Source organism: Nymphalis io, chromosome 4 (genome assembly GCF_905147045.1).
Source record: "Nymphalis io chromosome 4, ilAglIoxx1.1, whole genome shotgun sequence".
Classification (NCBI taxonomy): Eukaryota; Metazoa; Arthropoda; class Insecta; order Lepidoptera; family Nymphalidae; genus Nymphalis; species Nymphalis io.
Genome location: NC_065891.1, coordinates 655,002 through 675,260, shown reverse-complemented (window position 1 = coordinate 675,260; position 20,259 = coordinate 655,002). Strand labels below are relative to the sequence as shown.

Sequence of the window (20,259 nt, the reverse complement as noted above, 5' to 3'; positions counted from 1 at the left end):
ATAATAATAAGAAGCATTATATAGTAGTTAGCTGCAGAATAACAGACGAGGACATGGTATAATTATAAATGGATCTATGCTCATCTTGATCAACAATGAATTATACTTGAAAAAAAATAACGGGCTACTAATGCCGACTTCTCCTTTAGAATGTCAAATTAATAATGACAGGAAGAAAGAAATAAGTGTTTAGCTTAACAGCCACTAAGCAACATTTATAAGTAAGGCCGAAGATGTATTGAGCCTCGTCAATTAATACGGCATTTGTATTCTATTTCATTTCTACCATAACAAGTAAAACCAGTAATTCTTTCGTTGTGTATGACATTACTATTTATGTTTACAAGTTTTTCCAGATGGCAAAATTCCACCATAATAATTATTGAAAATTGTAGAAGAACATGACGCATGTTTTAATCATTTTTTTCTTCTCTGATTTCCATGTTTTTATTGATCATACTAAATCTCATCAATAGCTAGAAAATCATATTGACAAACAGAAGAGATATAGGTTAAGTTATATTAAGTTCAAAAGGTTAGGTTAGGTTGGCATGTTAAGGTTTTAAGGATTGCTATTTTTAAAGTTTATTCTGCTATGCATGTAGATACTAGATAAGTTCGAAAGTCCGAATAAAACTTGCGACTTTCTCATCCTCAGGCGGCAAAGTATCTTTACAGCCCACCTGGGTTTGTATATGATGAATATGATATTCATATGATTCTAGATCAGCGCTCATTCGAATTAAGCAATAATTATTATCGTTTAGCATAGCTGCTGACTTTGTTGCACCTATATTATTATTATCCAAAAAATGACTTGCTATATTTTTTTAACTTTAATCATAGGAACGCATATCTATAATTAGTATAGTAAATATAATTTAGTTTAGCCTAGAGATCGTGTGGAACAAAATTGGCGCCGTAAACGCATTTCTGAATGTTGTTTGTTTGTCTAATCTGATTACTGTTTAACTAAATATTTATTTAGGGTGATGTAATTGAGTTATTGAGGTAAAATCCACGCAGGTTTAAATATTTGTTCATTTCGAAATAAGCTTAGATTCGTTTGCAATCTTGATAATATAAAAGGGAATTTTAATATGACGCATATATTTAAAAAATATGCATATATATTATCATACCATTTTTTTTTAAATTGCAGTTATTACGTTTTCTTTTTGATAAAAATAATACATAGATATTCATATATACAAAAACAATCTAAAAAACAGATATTATTTTCGTTTCGATTCTTATGTAAAGCGTTGCAGCGAGCTTCGATGGGTGTGAGTTCGAATTCAGTGTTTCTATTTATTTCAAAAAAATTAAGAACACATCTTAATTTATTTAATTTATACCATGGAATAGAATCGATCGGGCTTTGTGCAAGCCCGTCTTGGTTTCATCACATATTCTACCCGAAGGCAGCAATTACCTACTAAGTATTGTTGTGTTCCGGTTTGTAGGGTGTGAGTGGGCGAAATTACAGACACAAGGAACATAGAATCTTAGTTCCCAAGGCATTCATCGTCAATGTTAATGTAAGGGATGGTTAATATTTCTTAGTGCCAATGTCTATGGGCGGTGGTATCCACTCATTATCAGGTGAAACGTTTGCCACACTAACTATCAATTGAAAATACAAAAAAAAATTGAAATTAATCATAAATTTTAGTAATAATATAATTGTAAATTAATATGCAGAAATGAGGAATAATTATATTGCAGGAAATAAGGTGTCAACAATATTTACTCGGTGTCGTCTTAATCAACATGTTTAATGTATGTTTGTGTAATGTGAGGTGCCTTGTGCTAACAAATCTCGTGCGACCATTGAAATTATCTGCTATCAACATCTTGCTCTTATTCTACTAAAAACAACGCGATGTGTGTCATGTGTTTCATTTTACGTATTATTAAAGAAATGAAATAAAAACATGTTGTCATGGCTTTCCACAGAAGTGCAAATTGTATATTTTTCCCTGGACTTCTGGTAATAAAAACTTAATTATTACAAACAAGATTAATAATTCTTTAATTAAGGTAATAATTTAAGTAATATTTTTTACAGGCCATCGCGGTTTTTTCGTTACCATTGATATCGACCGAGAATATTGATTGCAAAGGAAAAGCGTTTCATTGTGTGAATTCAACACATTTTAAGATATGCGTTGATTTGGGTGGAGGCGTGTCAAGGACAGTAGACGAGTTTCTTATACCCTGTCCAATAAGTACTGCGTGCAACGATATTAATAAATTTGAATGTGAATATCAAGTGACGACAACTCTTCCTTCTATACGGCAGAACGATATAACGAGCGTGCTGGTAGAATCGGGCACAGCATCGGCTTGGGACAATGCTGATGTTACTACATTTGTCCCTGAGAATGATAAAAGTATTTCAAGTGCTACAACAATTGATACAAGTTATCTATTTATCATCAACAACACTTCCAATTTTATTCCATCCTCAACATTGGGTGACACATTAAAGCAAGGGGATTCAAGGAGTGAAAATAACGTTAAACATAATAAAACAATTGAAGTAAGCGATGAATATCGAGTAACGACCGCTCTTCCTTCTAAACAGCAGAGTGATGTGACGAGCGTTCGGACGAAATTGGGCATAACATCAGCTTGGGATGTTGATGTTACTACATTTGCCCCTGACAACAATACCAATGATTCAAGTGCGACTACGATTGAAACAAGTTATTTAATTATCACCAACGACACTTCTAATTTTATTCCCTTAACAACGTTGGATGACACACTTAATCAAGTGGATTCAAGCAGTGCAAATAATGTTAAATATAATAAAACATTTGAAGTAAGCGATGAATATCGAGTAACGACCGCTCTTCCTTCTAAACAGCAGAGTGATGTGACGAGCGTTCGGACGAAATTGGGCATAACATCAGCTTGGGATGTTGATGTTACTACATTTGCCCCTGACAACAATACCAATGATTCAAGTGCGACTACGATTGAAACAAGTTATTTAATTATCACCAACGACACTTCTAATTTTATTCCCTTAACAACGTTGGATGACACACTTAATCAAGTGGATTCAAGCAGTGCAAATAATGTTAAATATAATAAAACATTTGAAGTAAGCGATGAATATCGAGTAATGACCGCTCTTCCTTCTATACAGCAGAGTGATGTAACGAGCGCTCAGGCAAAGTTGGGCACAACATCAGCTTGGGATGTTGATGTTGCTACATTTGCCCCTGACAACAATACCAATGATTCAAGTGCGACTACGATTGAAACAAGTTATTTAACCAACGACACTTCTAATTTTATTCCATCAACAACGTTGGATGACACGTTTAATCAAGTGGATTCAAGCAGTGTCAACAACGTTGAATATAATAAAACTAGTTATGTAAGTGACAGTGCTACAGTGACAAATATTGATGACGTTTCCACTGTGAATGCTAAGGTAACGTTGAATGATATTATATTAAATTCTACGTTAAATAAAAGTGTGCTGCTTATAAGTGGTGAGTTATCTTTACCTAAAACTATTCAAGGTGAAACAGAAATAAATATTGATGTACTTGAACTAAATAACACAAGCTTATATGTTAATAACAATGAAAAAGAAATCGCGGACGATGTAGGAACTTTATCATCTCCTTTGGGTAAAATTATTGAAAATCCAATTATATATTCTACTGAAACCACAAGTTTTTTAAGTGATTACAATACCTCAACTACACCTGTGAGTGTTTCAAGCAATTTAAATATTTCAAATGTCGTTAATGATACTTCAACGAATTTATTAAAACCTACCATTACCACTGATACCACCGACACCACAGATACTGATACCACTTTATATACAGTAGATATAGAACATCCAATTAATTCAAAAGGAGAACAAATCTTGACAACTTTAATCAGCTATAAACCTCTTACAACAGTCGCTAGTGAGCCTTTCACTAACATGAAACTAAATGTTAGAAATACTATAAGCTATAATGATGGGAAAAAAGATGATACTATGCACGTAATTAGTCAAATATATTCTAGCCCAGAAAATATGTCCCGTAAGGCATCGACAAATAATGTCGTTAATGGTTGGAAAGGTTTTAGTAGAAATATAGATGAACAAAATAAGCTTAACAAAACCGAAACTTTATTTACATTAGTTTCGTCAAACACCGAATTACCTTCTACCAAGTCTGTAGAAAGTAGTACTTCGCCTTACACGTATGACAATATAAACAATGATTTAACTAAGAATGATTGGCAAAATTCTGAAAATGCAGTAACAAGCTCAATATATACAACCGATTTATATTCAGTAAGTGAATTCCAAAATCATTCAGCAAATATGCATGTGTTACCAACATCAGATGATCAAACAATTAAAAATAAATATGATGTAATAGATGTTCTTAATGTAACTGAGTCTCATCTTGTTACGCCCGTTGCTAATATAATAACAGAAGTATTACATAACGCACCAATCGCTATTAACGAGTCATTGACACAGTATATTTTGGAATCTAATACTCTTTCAGACATTGAAATTTCAAAAATAACAGAAGCAGATATAAAAGCTTCTAATCTTAAGGTTATAAATAATGACAGCAATTTTTCTATGTTTACTGATATATCTCCAACAAAAGATTTAATAGATATGTCTTTTAAAAACTTACCTGACATTAATGTAACTAATAATACCATGTATAATGACGTAAACGTTAGCCTAACTCCAGACGATAAGCTACCAATAATTATCAACAATACTAATGCAGGACATGTAAGTAATGCAAATTTTATTAATAATGACACATTTGTTGTTGAAAATACGTCTACAGTTACTTCTTTCATAACTGACCCAACTCTAACAGTATCAGATACAGCTTTTACCTTAGTAACAAATACACCTCTGATTCAAACTAATCAGTTAAATATTAATTTTAGTTCCACTTCTAAGATAACTAGTCAATATACTTCAAATCCCGAATATTTTCAACCAACTACAACTGCATATCCTAATGTATATTTTACGAAAATCACAAATATGGAAAAACCACCTTCATCTGATGTTAATCTAGATATAAATAACAGAATAATTACTGACAATAAGACTATAACAATTGAAGACTTTGGTAAAGATAGTAGAGATTACTTAACTTCTAACCTAAGTTTATCTCGAATGCATGATAATATAAGCTCGTCATTACTAGATACTACAACTGTTAATCCAAATCAAGACATAGAGGCGCATGTAAATGAGAGATTGAATAGTTTGTATTTTGATAATAAGAACAGCACATCGGAAAGTACTACCAACGCAGAAAAAACGTATATATTAATAAGTTCCCCAAATACGACTTACAGCCAATTAAATTTACGTTCTTCAGAATTAACTACTTCAACGGATACAATATCCGTTCATCCGTTTGAAATACAATTTAATAATTTAAATAACTCATTCGTGAATGAAAGTAATTTGGGTGTGCCAGATGTCCCAAATAATAACGATATCATTAATACAATCAACGAACAAGTTCAATCCAGTGTAGATCAAACTGTGGTAGAAAATAGTTTAAATATCACACAGAAAAAAGAGGAATACAAAACTTTCAATTTACCTTTAAGTGATGCCAATTTTACTTTAAATAATAATTTGATTAATATTGATGAAGTAATTGAAACCACTTTACCAATACAAAAGCTCATACTACTAGCAATACATGAAAATAAAACAGATGACGTGAATACAAAAACCAGTGAACTTATAAGTACAACTAAAGCTGTAACAATCACGGATAGTTCCAATTTATTCCTAACCAGTTATGAAGATCTTAGGGAAACATATGATTCTGTCACTCCACATGTTTTAGACACAACGAATCCATACATTTACAAAAAAGACTTACCAATAGCTGAACCATCTATAAATACAACTGATCAGCAGAATTATATAAATTCAAAGATTTTTGTAAATATTGAAAATGTAGACAGTGGTTTACTATCTACACCTCATAACACATGGGAAAATATGTCAAATATACAAGATTTAAAAGTAAGTAACAATGACGCAGTAGTTATTTCAGATGCCATCATTCGATCTTCACCAATTCTAATGAAGATAAATAGTTCACATTTTAGCAATAGTTCTAGCGTCAATACGACTCTAAATTCTCCATCAAATCCTATAAATATTGTACAGACAAAATCTCGCGTGGTAATGCCTCATAAAAACGATACTGGTAATTCATCAAGTACAGCAAGCAATGTTAACAAAGATGGGATGCCAAATAATGTTACATTGACACATAGTACTGATAAAATTAAAAGTGTGTTAATAAGTACTGAGATATCTAGTAATTCTAAAAACCTGTCAGTCTCAGAAACTGAACCAACTTCCAATTTTGAGTTATCTCAAAACTCAAACCAATTAAACAATGATAGTACATTACAATATAATAAAAACAAAAATAATGTTAATATTGTAACAATCTTAGGGAAAACGAACAACAACACCCGACTATTGAAACTAAATGAAAACGAAATCAATGAAACGTTAAATGTGTTACAAGAAGACTCGAATCTGCATACAGCAACGACACCGAATCTCGTTGGAACTACACCGACACCAAAGAGTGTAGTAAAGTGTTTGACAGTCAATTTGACTAACTATGACCTTCATCTCGGTAACCAGACACCACCTTCAGAACAATTTACATGCATAGATCGTAATCGTGGCAAATATTCTGACAAAAGTAATTGTAATAAATTTTACATTTGTATAGGACGACCTCAACCGATTATTGGGATGTGCCCAGAAGATACCGTTTTCAGTGAAATAAGAAAACAATGTACGAACAATCTTTCACACTGTATAAGAAACAATCAATTTAGATGTTTATCTTCAGGAAGATTTCTTGACATTTTATCAGAACAGTTTTATTATATTTGCGTTAAGAAATTAGACGGCTACGTTAGGTTTAAATTACAATGTCAAAAAGGTTATCATTTAAATAAAGAAAAAATACAATGCTTAGCTGATACATCAATTGAAAATAGTTCCAACTCCACTAGTGACAAAAGTACCAATGAAATGAAATCGGAGGATACTTCGTACTCAGTTAATTATGAAATACGATTTGAATGTGAAAAGGAAGGCAAGTTTGAACATCCAGATGATTGTAGAAAATATTTTGTATGCAGAAAAAATTCCAAGTCGAAATTCCGTCGTAAAATTAAAAAGTGCAGTTCAGACGAAGTTTTTAACAAGGAAAAAAGGAAATGTGTTGATGCCGATAGCTACGAGTGTTAAGTTTTATCAGCCAAGACAAGACAAATGAAATATTAATAACACAAAAAATAAAAAGTACTAATCTTTAATCTAAATGATATAAAAATAAGAAAATACCTTTTGCTTGTAAACATTTATTTCAGTCTTACGCATTTTGAATATACATTTAAATTCTATTGTTTCTGATCGGCCGGATGCTGCCGGGGCATCCGATATGCTGCACCTGTTCTTTGAATGAATTGATCTTCGACATCCTTTTCTAGGGTCATACAGAAATGGTTCGAGAATACAGTGCAACGAATTGAATTTTCACCATTTACTGGTTTTGAAGGGCAAAAGTATGTGGACCGTACCGGACTAGTGTCTTGAGTTAACGTGAATTTGTAGTTTTTGCAATCTATAGGTCTATGACCTGCAGTATTTGAGCCCTGGAAACTGTTATCACGATACGTATTCGCCTTTGTATTAAATTCGCCATAAAATTGCGGTTTGGTCTTCGTTGCGTTGACTAATGGACATTTATATCTTTCGGGAGACGTACACGCACGAGTGTAACCATTAAACACAGTATTACCTGAACATTTAAACTTGATACCCTGAAAACGGTTTTTGTTAGGAATGCACAGAATGTATCCTTTGCAATCAGGGACAGTTGGATCAGCTAATCTTTCACTGCGATGGCATCGAACGTTCTTAGTTATAGAGGAATCTATATAGTTTATAACATTCTCGCACAGGTCACTGGACTCCTCGTTGCAAATGGTGTTAGCTGGGCAGAGAAAAGTGGGTCCTAATAATTTCTCACCATCGCATAACCTTACTTTTGATATTCCTTCGCAAACAAAACCATAAGGCCCACATTCCGCATTATCGCGATTGTAAAACCCACACATAGCTCTGCTCTTCAATAGGATCTGAAAAGATAAATATATACAATATATACTTAATATATAAAACAACACATAACTTTTCTTAAACGAAATTTATAATATTTATTTAGATGGAAAAGTCACAACTCACAAGTCGTGAGCCATGCCTCAAGCTCGTGTGTTAATTGGTGGATATTATGTCGAACACGCAGAATAAACAAACACTCACTTTCACATTTATTTCGTAAGAATTATTCTAATTTATGGCACTTTTCATTTATTATAATAAAATCTCGTAAATTGTCTTTACATTTTAATAAGCAATTAACTTCAAGTTACACTCTCAGTGTAACTACAAGCACAAAATCTTATCCAAAGATTGGTGGCGCATTGACGACGTAAGTAGTTAATATTTCTTACATCGACTATGTATATGGGTGGGACCACTTTCCGTCAAGTAATTAGCTCGTTCGCATAACAATTAAAAAAAAGAAGATAATTAAGTTACTTACAATAAAAATTAGGAAGTTTTTAAACATTTTCACAGCGATCCGTTATAGCTCGCGTCGTTAAAAGTATCAGCCAAGATGACTGCAAGACTAGTGGAGTTCGACTAACGGAGACAGGCTTTCTTTAAAACTTTTCATGTCACAGTCCATTATGACTTTTAGCACCTCCGTGCGCGGATTTTGTGTCAATAGCACACCGTGTCACGGTTAGTTGAGCCTTTCAGATGCGTTTACGTGTTTACTTTGTTCGTTTTACAACTATTTTTTTTTCTGTTTACGCATAACTCGCATGAATAATTCAGGATGTGGAAATAGGTCAAATATTTGTTGAAAAATTGTATGAATAACAGTCAATTTGCTTTTGTTTTATCTTGTAAATGCAGTGTGCGTACGATTAGAATAAATTATTCTTTTTGAAATTTAGTTGTGTTGATAAATGTGCAAAAAATATTTTTAGCATCAAGCTATGTATATATTATATATAAATATATATTGTTGTATATTGTATAAATTTAACATATCACTTTAACATTACTTGTAAATTAATGATGAAATAAAATACTATTTATTATATCTAAATGCATTTTATTGTAATACTAAGTTATATTATATATTTATAATGTTATCTAATCGTCGTCAGAAGATTCGCTGTCACTGTCGGAACTTGTGGATGATTCTGAATCTCTTAAGGGTGCTCCGGTTTTGGCTCTGATGAATGACAACGTAAAATTAATTAATCAATTTCATGCACAAACAAAAACTATATCAAATCAATCAATCAACAGCCAATCGTTGTCCACTGCTGAACATAGGCCTCTCCCAAGGTGCGCCAAAGCTCCCTGTCCTCCGCCTTCCGCATCCAGTTGGTGCCCGCCACCTTCTCAAGGTCGTCGGTCCACCTGGCTGGAGGGCGCCCTACGCTGCGCTTGCCGATTCGCGGTCTCCACTCTAGGACTCGTCTGCTCCAACGGCCATCGGTCCTACGACATACGTGACCAGCCCACTGCCACTTCAGCCTGCTAATTTTGCAAGCTATGTCGGTGACTCCGGTTCTTTTCCGGATAATCTCATTTCTGATCTTATCCTTCAAAGATACTCCGAGCATAGCTCGCTCCATAGCACGCTGAGCGACTTTGAATTTGTGGACTAGTCCCGCAGTTAGTGTCCACGTTTCGGCACCGTATGTCATGGCAGGTAAGACGCATTGGTTGAAGACTTTCGTCTTCAAACATTGCGGTATAGACGACTTGAGGACTTGACGAAGGTTGCCAAATGCTGCCCATCCCAAGCGAATTCTTCGATCGGCTTCCTTCTCGAAGTTGTTCCTACCGACTTGTATTATCTGTCCTAGGTAGGTATATTCACTAACAACTTCGAGAGGTTTCCCCTCGACGTATATCGGTCCCGGCACGACATGCCTATTGAACATGACCTTGGTCTTGTCCAAGTTCATACCGAGACCGACACACCGGGAAGACTCGCCTAGGCTACGCAGCATTTCGGTGAGTTGTTCCAGCGACTCTGCTATGATGACGATATCGTCGGCAAATCGAAGGTGTGAGATGTACTCGCCGTTTACATTGACTCCATACCTAGTCCAATCCAGCGTTTTGAAAACGTCTTCCAACGCGTTGGTGAACAGTTTCGGGGATATTACATCCCCCTGTCTCACCCCTCTGCGCAGTTGGATCGCCTTCGTCTTACAGTCCTGGATGTGGACAGTCATTGTAGCGGCGTTGTACAGACATCTCAGTACCTCGATATATCTCCAATCGATATGACATCTCTGCAATGAGTCGAGCACTGCCCAGGTTTCGATGGAGTCGAAGGCTTTCTCGTAGTCCACAAATGCCATACACAGCGGCTGATTGTACTCTTCGGTCTTCTGCACAATCTGCCGAACAGTATGGATGTGGTCCACGGTGCTGTAGCCTGATCGAAAGCCGGCTTGCTCTGGGGGCTGGAACTCGTCAAGTCGTCTGGCGAGACGGTTCGTGACGACTCTTGAGAACAGCTTATACACGTGACTCAGGAGGGAGATTGGTCTGTAGTTTTTCAAGAGGATTTTATCACCTTTCTTGAAAAACAGTACCACCTCACTCCCGCTCCACGTTTCCGGGGTCTTGCCATGTTGGATGACGGAATTAAAGAGGCTTGCTAGCTCTTTCAGGACCGGAGTCCCGCCTGCCTTAAGCAACTCTGTTGTGATTCCGTCATCTCCCGGAGCTTTGTTGTTTTTAAGCTGTTCTAGAGCCGCCCTAATCTCTCCTTGGTCAACGACCGGGAGCTCCTCGGAGTAATGGCGCATAAGAGGGGCGCGCTGGTCATCAATACTGATTCCCACGGGTTTATCCGATCTTGAAGAGAACAACTGCCCATAAAACCTCTCTACTTCTCCGATAATCTCAGGCCTAGAGGTAACGACCCCACCATTTTCAGTTTTAAGTTTTGTCAGACGCGGCCTCCCAAACTTGCGAGCGAACACTTTCGATCCCCGATTTTGCTCAATCGCAGCCTTGATGGCACGGGTATTGGAGCGTCGGAGATCGCGTCGCGTCAGCGTTTTTATTGTTCGGTTTAAGGCCTTATCTGACAAAAACGATGGTAGTTCTCGTCGTTTTCTCATGAGCTCGAGTGTCTCAGCAGAGAGTTTTGGTGCGTTGTCTCTTTTCTGTGGCGGAAAACACTTGCGGGATGTGTTTTGCAGTATTTTGACCAGCGTGTCGGTTCTCTCATCAATGCTGCTTATGGTTTCCAACGCGGTGAATTGATTTTGAAGTTCCATTTGGAACTTTTCGGAGCCTTGAGCAGCTTGGAGCATGGTAGGTCGGAGAGTAGACCTCATCATTCTCGATCTTTCGGCTTTTAAGTTGAAAAACTATATAGATTTTATTATTGGCAAGGACTACTTTAAAAAAATATTGGTAATCCGCTAAGTAAGTAGATATGGTCAAAGGGACGTTTCCGCCCCACTGAATACAAAACAAACAACAAATGAATATTACAGTTTATCAAGGTCTTTAATAAATCTATGTTAGCTATGTGAAAATTATTAAAATCACAACCAAAAAAAAAAACTAAAATTGATATAAAAAACCCTTACAAATAACGACAGTGTGATATAGTAGGACAGTAATAATGCTTATTAGATTAAACATAATACTCACGCATGGTACGCCTGGACGACTTCTAACGCTGATGATTGTAACGACGTCGCCAGAGAGGGTTTATTCTCTTCTAGAAGTTTCTCCACTTCCTCTGTGGTTCGGTTCAATATAACGCTCAAAGTCACAACACTCGCTGGAATTGCTTCCTCGAACCCGCACTCCGCTAAGTATGAAACTGTCGTCTGGAATGAGGTGAAAAGTTAATTGCTAATTGATTAATGATATACACGGACAGTTTTGAAGACTTTATTTATTAAGGAAGGTCGACGAGCAGAATTTTGATCTATAGACACAGGTACTTACAAACTTGCGACCACTATTTACCTTTTAACGCGCCGTCAACTACGGCTCGCATGTGTAAATAAAACGGCTCATTCATAATTTAAACCGAACATGGTAATAAAAAGTATTGCTGTTTGGCGGTAAAACGTGGTCGTATCTGTCTAAATTATAATGAAATTTCATAAAACGGTTGAATGTAACGTTACAAGTCACAAACTAGGTCTGTCAGCAATGAAACTATAGTATACACGGAGCGAAAGTAAAGTGCGGCGGCGCCTCACCGCGGCGAGCGCGTGTCGGCCGGCGGCGGCGGCGCGGCGCGCCAGCTCGCTCAGCGCGGGCGCCACGCCGGCGCCGGCCGCCCCGCCCCCCCCTCCGCCCGCGCCGCGCAGCCGCCGCAGCGCGCCCTCCGCCGCGTCCCACGCCGCCGCGCCGCGCGCGTCCGCGCACACGAGTAGCGCGTCGCCCAGCGCGCCCGCCGACAGCCTGCGGGCCGCGCACCGGTTACGTACACGTGCAATGTGCACCGAGAAGGATCATTTTTATACATTGTTCGAGTTTTTTTCGTCATCTTGAAATTAAATTTTCTTATCCTTCCGAAAAAATATATTTACACGTTTCCTCTATATAAAATGTACAAGGTATACCCTTTTTTATTATTAAAAGGTATTACTTTTTTATTATTTATTTTTTTTAACGCTGGAAGAACGCGTTACGCGTTTCCCCCACGGGAACAGTGAGGGGGTATGTGGGGCTCACCGGTGTCCAAGGCGCCGAGTACGCCCCGAACATCGGAATACCCACAAAAAAACCAGCGGTACCCTTTCCGTCTTAACGAGGAGCGCCACGGATCGCTTTCGCAAGCTACCGTGACTCTTATTGTAAGCGTATACTCTGCATAAAATCAACCTCCTCAGTTCAAATGCTTTTTGTAATTTATATTATTATTGAACATGCGCAAGTCTAGACTTGTGTAATTAAAATTAATGTATGATTTGAATTATCAATTAACTAAAAATGGCTAAAAGATAAATATTGGTGTTTTGTTGATGTTCGTTGATTAGTGAAATACGAAAGAGTTTGTTGGTACTATTTAAATTTTCTACATAAGTATATGTTGATTCTGCAGTATATAAGCTACAGATAATTACATATTCCATAGTTATGTACAAATAATTAGTTTCACTCTTTAAACTAATTCCTTTTAAAATTTACAACAACCGAAAATATAAAATAATAATTAATATCTAAGCATGAGAAATAATAACTTGGATTAATTTTAACAAAAAATTGGTGCGTGATGATTCTTAATGAAGTAATAGATAACTCACTTTTGTGTTGGAGTCCTTCTCTCTTCTCTTTCTTCCCGCTCTTCGGCCAGGTCACCGAACTTTAGAATATCCGCTACGACGGTTTGCATTTTTTCTTTCGTTTCATCGTCTAAAATACGTCATATTATAAATATATATTTTCTTTAATGCGTTTTTGCTAAAATACTTCGCAATTCTCATGTCCTTCGTCACCAAAAATTACACAATAATAACAATAGACATATATACATTGTATAGTTGCAAATTAAATCGAGTTAGCTCTTAATTAAATGCATCAACAATCAACCTCTCCTTGAAAATCTATTGTAACGTAAATTTGTCGCAGTACATGATTACATTATTTTAAAATGAATTCGACAAATTATCGAATTTATAACCTATAAATATATCATCTGTCTTTTGACTTTGACAGGTTCGTCTAAGTTTATGTTGCTACATATTTTAAAAATATCGGTAACTTCGCCTTTATTGTAATGCAATTCTTACAAAACAGAAGTGAAAATGACTTTTTTTAAAAGAATACATAAATAAGTATTTAACTTTAAAATAAGAAATACACAAATAACAAACAAAATAATCATTAATTACTTTAAATGCTAACAAAACCAACTAAAAATGACAATTCAGGTAATTGTATATTCGAGGCAACCGAACTTCGCGCCAAAAGTGATATTCTTCTTCTATGACGGGCGATGACGCACTTTTCTTTTTTTTAAATATATTCCGGTATAAGGAACTGATACATTCGATCGAAGATTCTTAGATAGAGGTGTGTGTGTGCACGCACCCTGTTCGCCGTAGCTCGTGCGCAGCGCGCGCAGCAGGCGCTCGACGAGCCTGGTGCGGGAGGCGTGCCCCGCCACCACCAGCGCGCCCCACGCCTCGCACAGTCGCGCGCCTGCGCCCTGCAGCTCCAGCACCTTCAATATCTAAGGGGAGGGGGGGCTTCTCTGGGTTACACTGAACGCTATTACGGAAACCTGTATTTCTTAATCCTCCACTAAACCTGTAGTAAAAATGTTGTCTTTCGCGATGATTGCACACAACGGCGATAACCATGAACAATAGTGTCTCAGAGAGATCAGTGCGATGAAAGTATTTTGCATGTATTAAAAATTAAAAACTAAATTTATTTATTTGAATTAAATATTTCTCAAATAAACCAATTCTTGTCTTTTAACTGTCATTTTAGCCAACAATATCTTATCTCGATCATTAATAAAATACAAAAATAAAAACTTAGATAGAGTCGCTGACGGTACCAAAGAGCATCTATTGATGAAATACGACACTCCATTGCTGTCTGATCTCCATTGCTGAATGATCGTAAATAACATTAGGAATAGATAACATATATTATTAGGATATATTAGACGTACCTCCTCCATTACCGAGGGCTCCGGAACATATACATTTGGTATCAACATATCCAGTAGCTCCGTTGTCCTTTCGAATGGCGCGAATCTAAAAATGATAAACAATTAATTTAATAAATTAAAAAATATATGCTTACGAGTAATAACTAGACAGATAATAAATTGAAACATTAAAACTTAATTAAAGAAAAATTATAATTTCCACTGGATCTAAATCGATCGAAGCCATTCTCAACTGCAGTTTGGACCCGTGACTTAAGGGCCGGCTTTAGATACAAGGCACCCAGCATGGCAGACACTCCTAAATTATAAATATTAATATCTTTTTTGAATGTTTAATAAAATAACGTGGATAGCGCTCACCTGCAAGCGACAGTCACCAAGTGCCTGTAATATATGCTCTCTTTGTACGCGTCTCCTACTAGTTTATAATTATCATCCTTCATTAACAATGCGTGTAATCTTTCTGCTAAATTTATATCCTGTAAATAAAACATTAATCATTATGAGAACAAAGTAATTAAATGTTATGACATAAATTTCTTAATTATCTGTGGATATAGGAATAACTACTGAGACTCTGTTCTTTTTGGTAGAATCTTCAATTCCAAAATATTTGTGTAATGACAGCGTAAAAAGGTAGGGGATAAAATGGCACCACTTGAAATTAATATTTTATTTATATAGAATATGTAGGCGGACTTGCAAGTGGGTCACCTGCTGGTAAGTGGTCACCACCGCCCATAGACATTAGCATTGTAAGAAATATTAACCAACCCTTACATCGCCAATGCAAACTATGCTATTATGTCCCTTGTGCATTGTGAATGACAAGTGAGATATTTATCTTCCATGTGGTTTTAGCAAAACAGCATATAGGCCTCTCCATCTCAACTCGCAGGCATTGTAAGAGTCAACTAATATTTTAAGCACATCCAATATCATTGAGTATTTAAGTGTCCCATCCACCTTATAATGACTGAAAGACAACCCACAAGCAAAAATATTCGCAAACCCAGTACCTGTAAGTGGTTGCTGCAGACTCCCATGGCGGTGATGAAGAAATTTGTATCAGCAGCCTCTGTAGGTTTTATTGATTCTCTCTTTTCTAGATCTGTTATTATATTTGTTAATATGTCAATTTTTGGTCCCTCTGAAAAAATATTAGATATATTAGAATAGTTTTATTTATTCATTAGAGCCACATTAAAATAACATTAAAGAGATGATACACCAAAGGCACGGATAACATGTGTGCAGAGATATAAATATTATAAAAAAAAAATTATACTAACGGTCTTTGCAAAACAGGCACAACAAGTAGTAGTAGGCAGACAGGCTGGGCTCGATGCCCAGCTGCCGGAACTCGGCCACAGTCTGTAGCGCCACGTCCTGCAGCGTCTTGCCGCCCCCCCACGCCGACAGGGACTTCAAACATGCGGTCAGAGTCTCCGAATTTGGTGACAATCCCTAAAAAATATTAGCATTGATTTGTATTTTCTTACATATCAATGAAACTTACAAGTAAAAATTATTTCAAGAAATATTAAGTAGTATTATGATCCATAGATATGTATAATTTTAATGACATATGTGCCTATAAGAATTACAACAGATTAAACAAAATTGACATTTTATCATTTAAAAAAGAGCTTCATGTGCTTAAATTCAGCCGTGTGATGAATGATGAGCTCATCTTAAAATAAAAACACTATAAATACAAATAAAAAAAAAACTCCTTTCAATACTGTACAATAAATACATTTAAGGTTGACAGTCTATTAAGTGTGAAAACACTTTTATCAGAAGGACTCATTCTTCCAAAGGAAAAAAAAACATTAACAACATTTTAAGCTGTAAGTGTATACTATCAAATCACATATCATATAATGGAAAAATGAAGCAAAACTTAATATGTTTGATGAGGAAGGAAACCTGAAACTTTTTGATGAGAATTTATAGGTTACAATGTGTATGTAATTTTGCCACCTGAACCGGCAGTGGAGTATCATGGTGGTATATGATGTGCAAAATCTTCCTACCATTAAAGTTTTTACTATTTAACCTAAGATTCTACATTCATTAATCGACAAATATTTGTGTTATGTGTTTCTTAAAGATGAGAAAATAAGGAAATACCTGTTCATCCATTTCTATCAATAAACTCTTCAAAGCTTCAATACGTAAAGATACACCTTCTTTTAGGAAACCGATACAACCCAACAGAGAATTATATACACTAGTGGACAGAGGTATTCCTTTCTCTTTTGCCTCTTGTGTCAAGGCATAAGCGCGTTCTGCCTAAAAAAATATTATTATATTATTAATTGTAATAACTAGGTAATATCTTAAACATTATCAATCATAGTATATTAATTAGTGATTAACTGCTTATTTGGCTTTGGCTATAAAATGCCATAGCATAGAAGGTTATAAGTTGTGATTACCTTCATGTGTTCTACCTTTGCAAAAATACTGAAGGTCAATGAAAAACAATTTGGTAAAAAAAAAAATATTGAATTTTGTTACTTTACTTATTTGTTTAAATAAAACTGATTTTATATTAAACATTATATTTTATATTGTCAATTTAATAAATATAAATGTTAAATAGGAATGTTTTGCATTTAATCAAATATTTTATTTTGCTTTACCTGAAAATATTTAGCCATTCCTTGTATAATAGCACAGTATGCTTCAGGTGTTTTTGGGTCCATTGATGTGAAAATCTTGTCTGCTAGACCACCCATCCTGTGTAGAAAAAAGTTAGATATTATAGTAAAATAAAAGATGATTAAAAATTGAACTAGAACAATAATAAATTTCTGCTTATTCTTTTGAATTAAACACATATATCAGGCCATAACAGTCCATAAAAAAGTATAACACAGTAAAAGCCTGTGAATGTCGCACTGCTGGGCTAAGGCCTCCTCTCCCTTTTTGAGGAAAAGGCTTGGAGCTTATTCCACCACGCTGCTCCAATGCGGGTTGGTGGTTTGGGCAGGGTGGCACCAATCAGAACAATAAGATTGTTTAGGTGTTATTATATTATGTCACTAACACAAATATTACCATGAATCCGACTTAGAGCACACATAGCTTGTAAGTTATCATCTATATTGTGGTATAAAGATTTTAAACGTTTACTTACTTCCATGTAGTAGCATGTCTTTCCTTTGTGGCTGCAGCAAACCATCTCTCCTCAACCCATTCCATTGCAACAGGTTCTTTCTCATTGTAGAAGCAAAGAAGTTGGAGAAATGATAGTTTCAATTCACTACTCAATCCTGATTCTCCACCAAGGAGTTCAAATACTTTAATTGCATCTTCTAGAAGTGCATTATCTATTGTGTATTTTAAGTCAATTTCTGTGACCTGGTATAGATGGTAGAAAGGAAATTTAAAAAAAAAATAGTCATGAAAGGTATAAGTTAATACTATTTTAAATGCAAAAGAAACTTTGTCTGTCTATCTGTTACACTTTCATGGTTAAATCACTGATTAAATTTGGGACAAAGAACACCCATGATATTAAGATAAGAGTTCAAGTATTAAGTTCATTAGTACACAAGTTCATTAAGACAAAACTTCAATTCACATTTCAATTCCATGTTTTTTTTTAACAACAATAATAATAATTTATCAATATAATCTTTTAAATAAATAAACATTTTTAGTTTGTGGCATTAATTCATTATATACTTACATTACTTTCGTCATTATAAAAAGGTTTAGGAGCATATGCTGGAATTTGTGGATCAGCATTAAAGTATGGTGTTTTTTTTTTCATCGGTGGATCCCACTCTCTTGTAGTAAAAAGATTTGCATGCTCATCCCTGATCCAAGCAGCTGCCTTCCTGCCTGCCTCCGCTGATAAGGCATAAGCTCGTTTACGGAAATTTGACAACGGGATAAGAAATGGATCGTCGTGATATCTAGAAATTATTTTAAAATTAAGATGTTATACAAGACTATTATATATAATATCTCGGTTGTATCTAATCGGTTACTTGTAATGTGCTGCGGTAGGGTCATTTCCGACGGTTGCGGCTAGTGCTTGCAAGATATCAGTCGGACCTCTGGGTATACGAGGTGGCGGAGAAATACCATCACTAGATATACCGGTGTGAGGGACTTTTTGACCTTCTATAGAAGCAATAGAGCGACAAACACATGCGAACCTGGACCATTGCCTAAAAATAAAATATATATAAGTAGTAGTTATCTCAAAATAAATAGAAAAAAATATTTTATTAAGCACTATTTTCACCTTGGTATAATAATGTTTGAATACATTTAAATTAAATTAGTTAGTTATTGTTATATTTATGTAACTTTTCTGTGATATTTTCCTTACGTCCTGGAAAATGCAAACTTTAACATAACCTAAACTTAGTATGTCAGTTTGACAGCAGAGATGTCATTTTCACCATGACTTTTAGTGTCAGATATGTTTTATGAGTAGTTGACAATTAATATCGGTTTTTGCAAAAAAAACACGCCAATGAAAATCGATTCTTCCATTGGAGTCGTTTTTTTTGTAACGCATAACTGAAATAACTACTAAGCCAATATACATAAAACTTAAACCAGAAAATGCAGCCCATTTCAAAGAATGTTTTAGTTTATAATATTATCTTATAAAAAGTTGTGCTTCGCAGTTTCATTCACGTTCATATTGACGTGACAGCGTGAATCTAATATTCTCTTTGATTTTTAAAAGAACTAAAAATGATATTAATTTCTAATCGTAAATATACCTAATATACCTAATACTTATCAAAATTTTATCGAACCAAAGAAAATAATAGCATTTTTTGTATTAATATTCAGAATTTTGATGAATTTGTGATATGATGTTATAAATAAAATAATAATGCAGTGATATAGGCTTTACCGGTAATAATAATCCTATTTATTTCAATGACTATCTAACTAGTGCTAACAAAACACTGTTACATACGGTTAAAAAATGGCTAAAGAAAAACGGTATGAATATGTGTGGGTTTAAAAATGTTGCATAATGATTCGTCGTACAAATACTAGTCCAGTTTTGCATATTATTACTCCTAATGATTTAAAAAAGATTGTTTAAGTACCATTTTTATTTTTCATATTGTTATCAATCAATTTTTAAATTTTATCATAACTTTGAATCAATTAATATTTAATTTTTGTCAAATGAATCTTTTTACTTTTTAGATGTAATGAGCGTACATTTGCTTGATCCTTTATATTGTAACATATTATTATAGTGTCATTCAGGAGTGGGGTATTCGATACTATTACTATAAGCACTATATTAAGATCTTTTAAACGTTATGGAATTGGGCTTTATCTTTTTTTTCCAAAGGTATGTTTTTCGAGGTGTATATGAAACTTATTCGTTTATTTATTAATATCATCATTGACCATGAATACAAAACTTAATATTATT

General features: G+C 35.0%; 4 protein-coding genes across 5 annotated transcripts in view; 2 read left to right on the top strand and 2 right to left on the bottom strand.

Moving 5' to 3' along the window:
- Positions 1 to 20,259, top strand: part of LOC126781668 (uncharacterized) — a 396,382-nt gene that overhangs the window by 9,159 nt on the left and 366,964 nt on the right. The gene's annotated exons all lie outside the window — the stretch shown is intronic.
- LOC126781644 (putative uncharacterized protein DDB_G0282133) lies at positions 1,838 to 7,499 on the top strand. 2 transcript variants are annotated; one of them, XM_050506587.1, is made up of 3 exons: positions 1,838 to 1,993; positions 2,072 to 5,274; positions 5,308 to 7,499. In XM_050506587.1, exons 1-3 carry the CDS (start codon positions 1,946 to 1,948, stop codon positions 7,307 to 7,309), a joined length of 5,253 nt encoding a protein of 1,750 aa, XP_050362544.1. In that variant the 5' UTR covers positions 1,838 to 1,945; the 3' UTR covers positions 7,310 to 7,499. The 2 variants fall into 2 exon arrangements, with proteins under 2 accessions (XP_050362544.1, XP_050362543.1); XM_050506586.1 differs by having other exon boundaries at positions 2,072 to 7,499.
- On the bottom strand, positions 7,454 to 8,229 carry LOC126781737 (uncharacterized). Its single transcript, XM_050506766.1, has one exon. The coding sequence runs from the start codon at positions 8,179 to 8,181 to the stop codon at positions 7,462 to 7,464; it is 720 nt and encodes a 239-aa protein (XP_050362723.1). The 5' UTR covers positions 8,182 to 8,229; the 3' UTR covers positions 7,454 to 7,461.
- LOC126781766 (protein PTCD3 homolog, mitochondrial) lies at positions 9,237 to 19,226 on the bottom strand. Its single transcript, XM_050506802.1, has 15 exons — positions 19,093 to 19,226; positions 18,833 to 19,015; positions 18,529 to 18,757; positions 17,974 to 18,197; positions 17,477 to 17,573; positions 16,962 to 17,123; positions 16,118 to 16,292; positions 15,845 to 15,975; positions 15,186 to 15,304; positions 14,826 to 14,910; positions 14,234 to 14,375; positions 13,447 to 13,555; positions 12,397 to 12,601; positions 11,834 to 12,015; positions 9,237 to 9,374 (listed from the first exon to the last, which is right to left on the bottom strand). Exons 1-15 carry the CDS (start codon positions 19,116 to 19,118, stop codon positions 9,293 to 9,295), a joined length of 2,151 nt encoding a protein of 716 aa, XP_050362759.1. The 5' UTR covers positions 19,119 to 19,226; the 3' UTR covers positions 9,237 to 9,292.

Coding starts and splice junctions, on each gene's coding strand:
- LOC126781644 (XM_050506586.1), top strand. CDS start 1,946: ATGGCTTTCCACAGAAGTGCAAATTGTATATTTTTCCCTGGACTTCTG. Junction 1,994..2,071: donor TATTTTTCCCTGGACTTCTG/GTAATAAAAACT, acceptor TATTTTTTACAG/GCCATCGCGGTTTTTTCGTT.
- LOC126781766 (XM_050506802.1), bottom strand. CDS start 19,118: ATGTATTCAAACATTATTATACCAAG. Junction 18,758..18,832: donor CCTACCGCAGCACATTACAA/GTAACCGATTAG, acceptor AATAATTTCTAG/ATATCACGACGATCCATTTC. Junction 12,016..12,396: donor GCCGACACGCGCTCGCCGCG/GTGAGGCGCCGC, acceptor ACCTCATTCCAG/ACGACAGTTTCATACTTAGC.
- LOC126781737 (XM_050506766.1), bottom strand. CDS start 8,181: ATGTGTGGGTTTTACAATCGCGATAATGCGGAATGTGGGCCTTATGGT.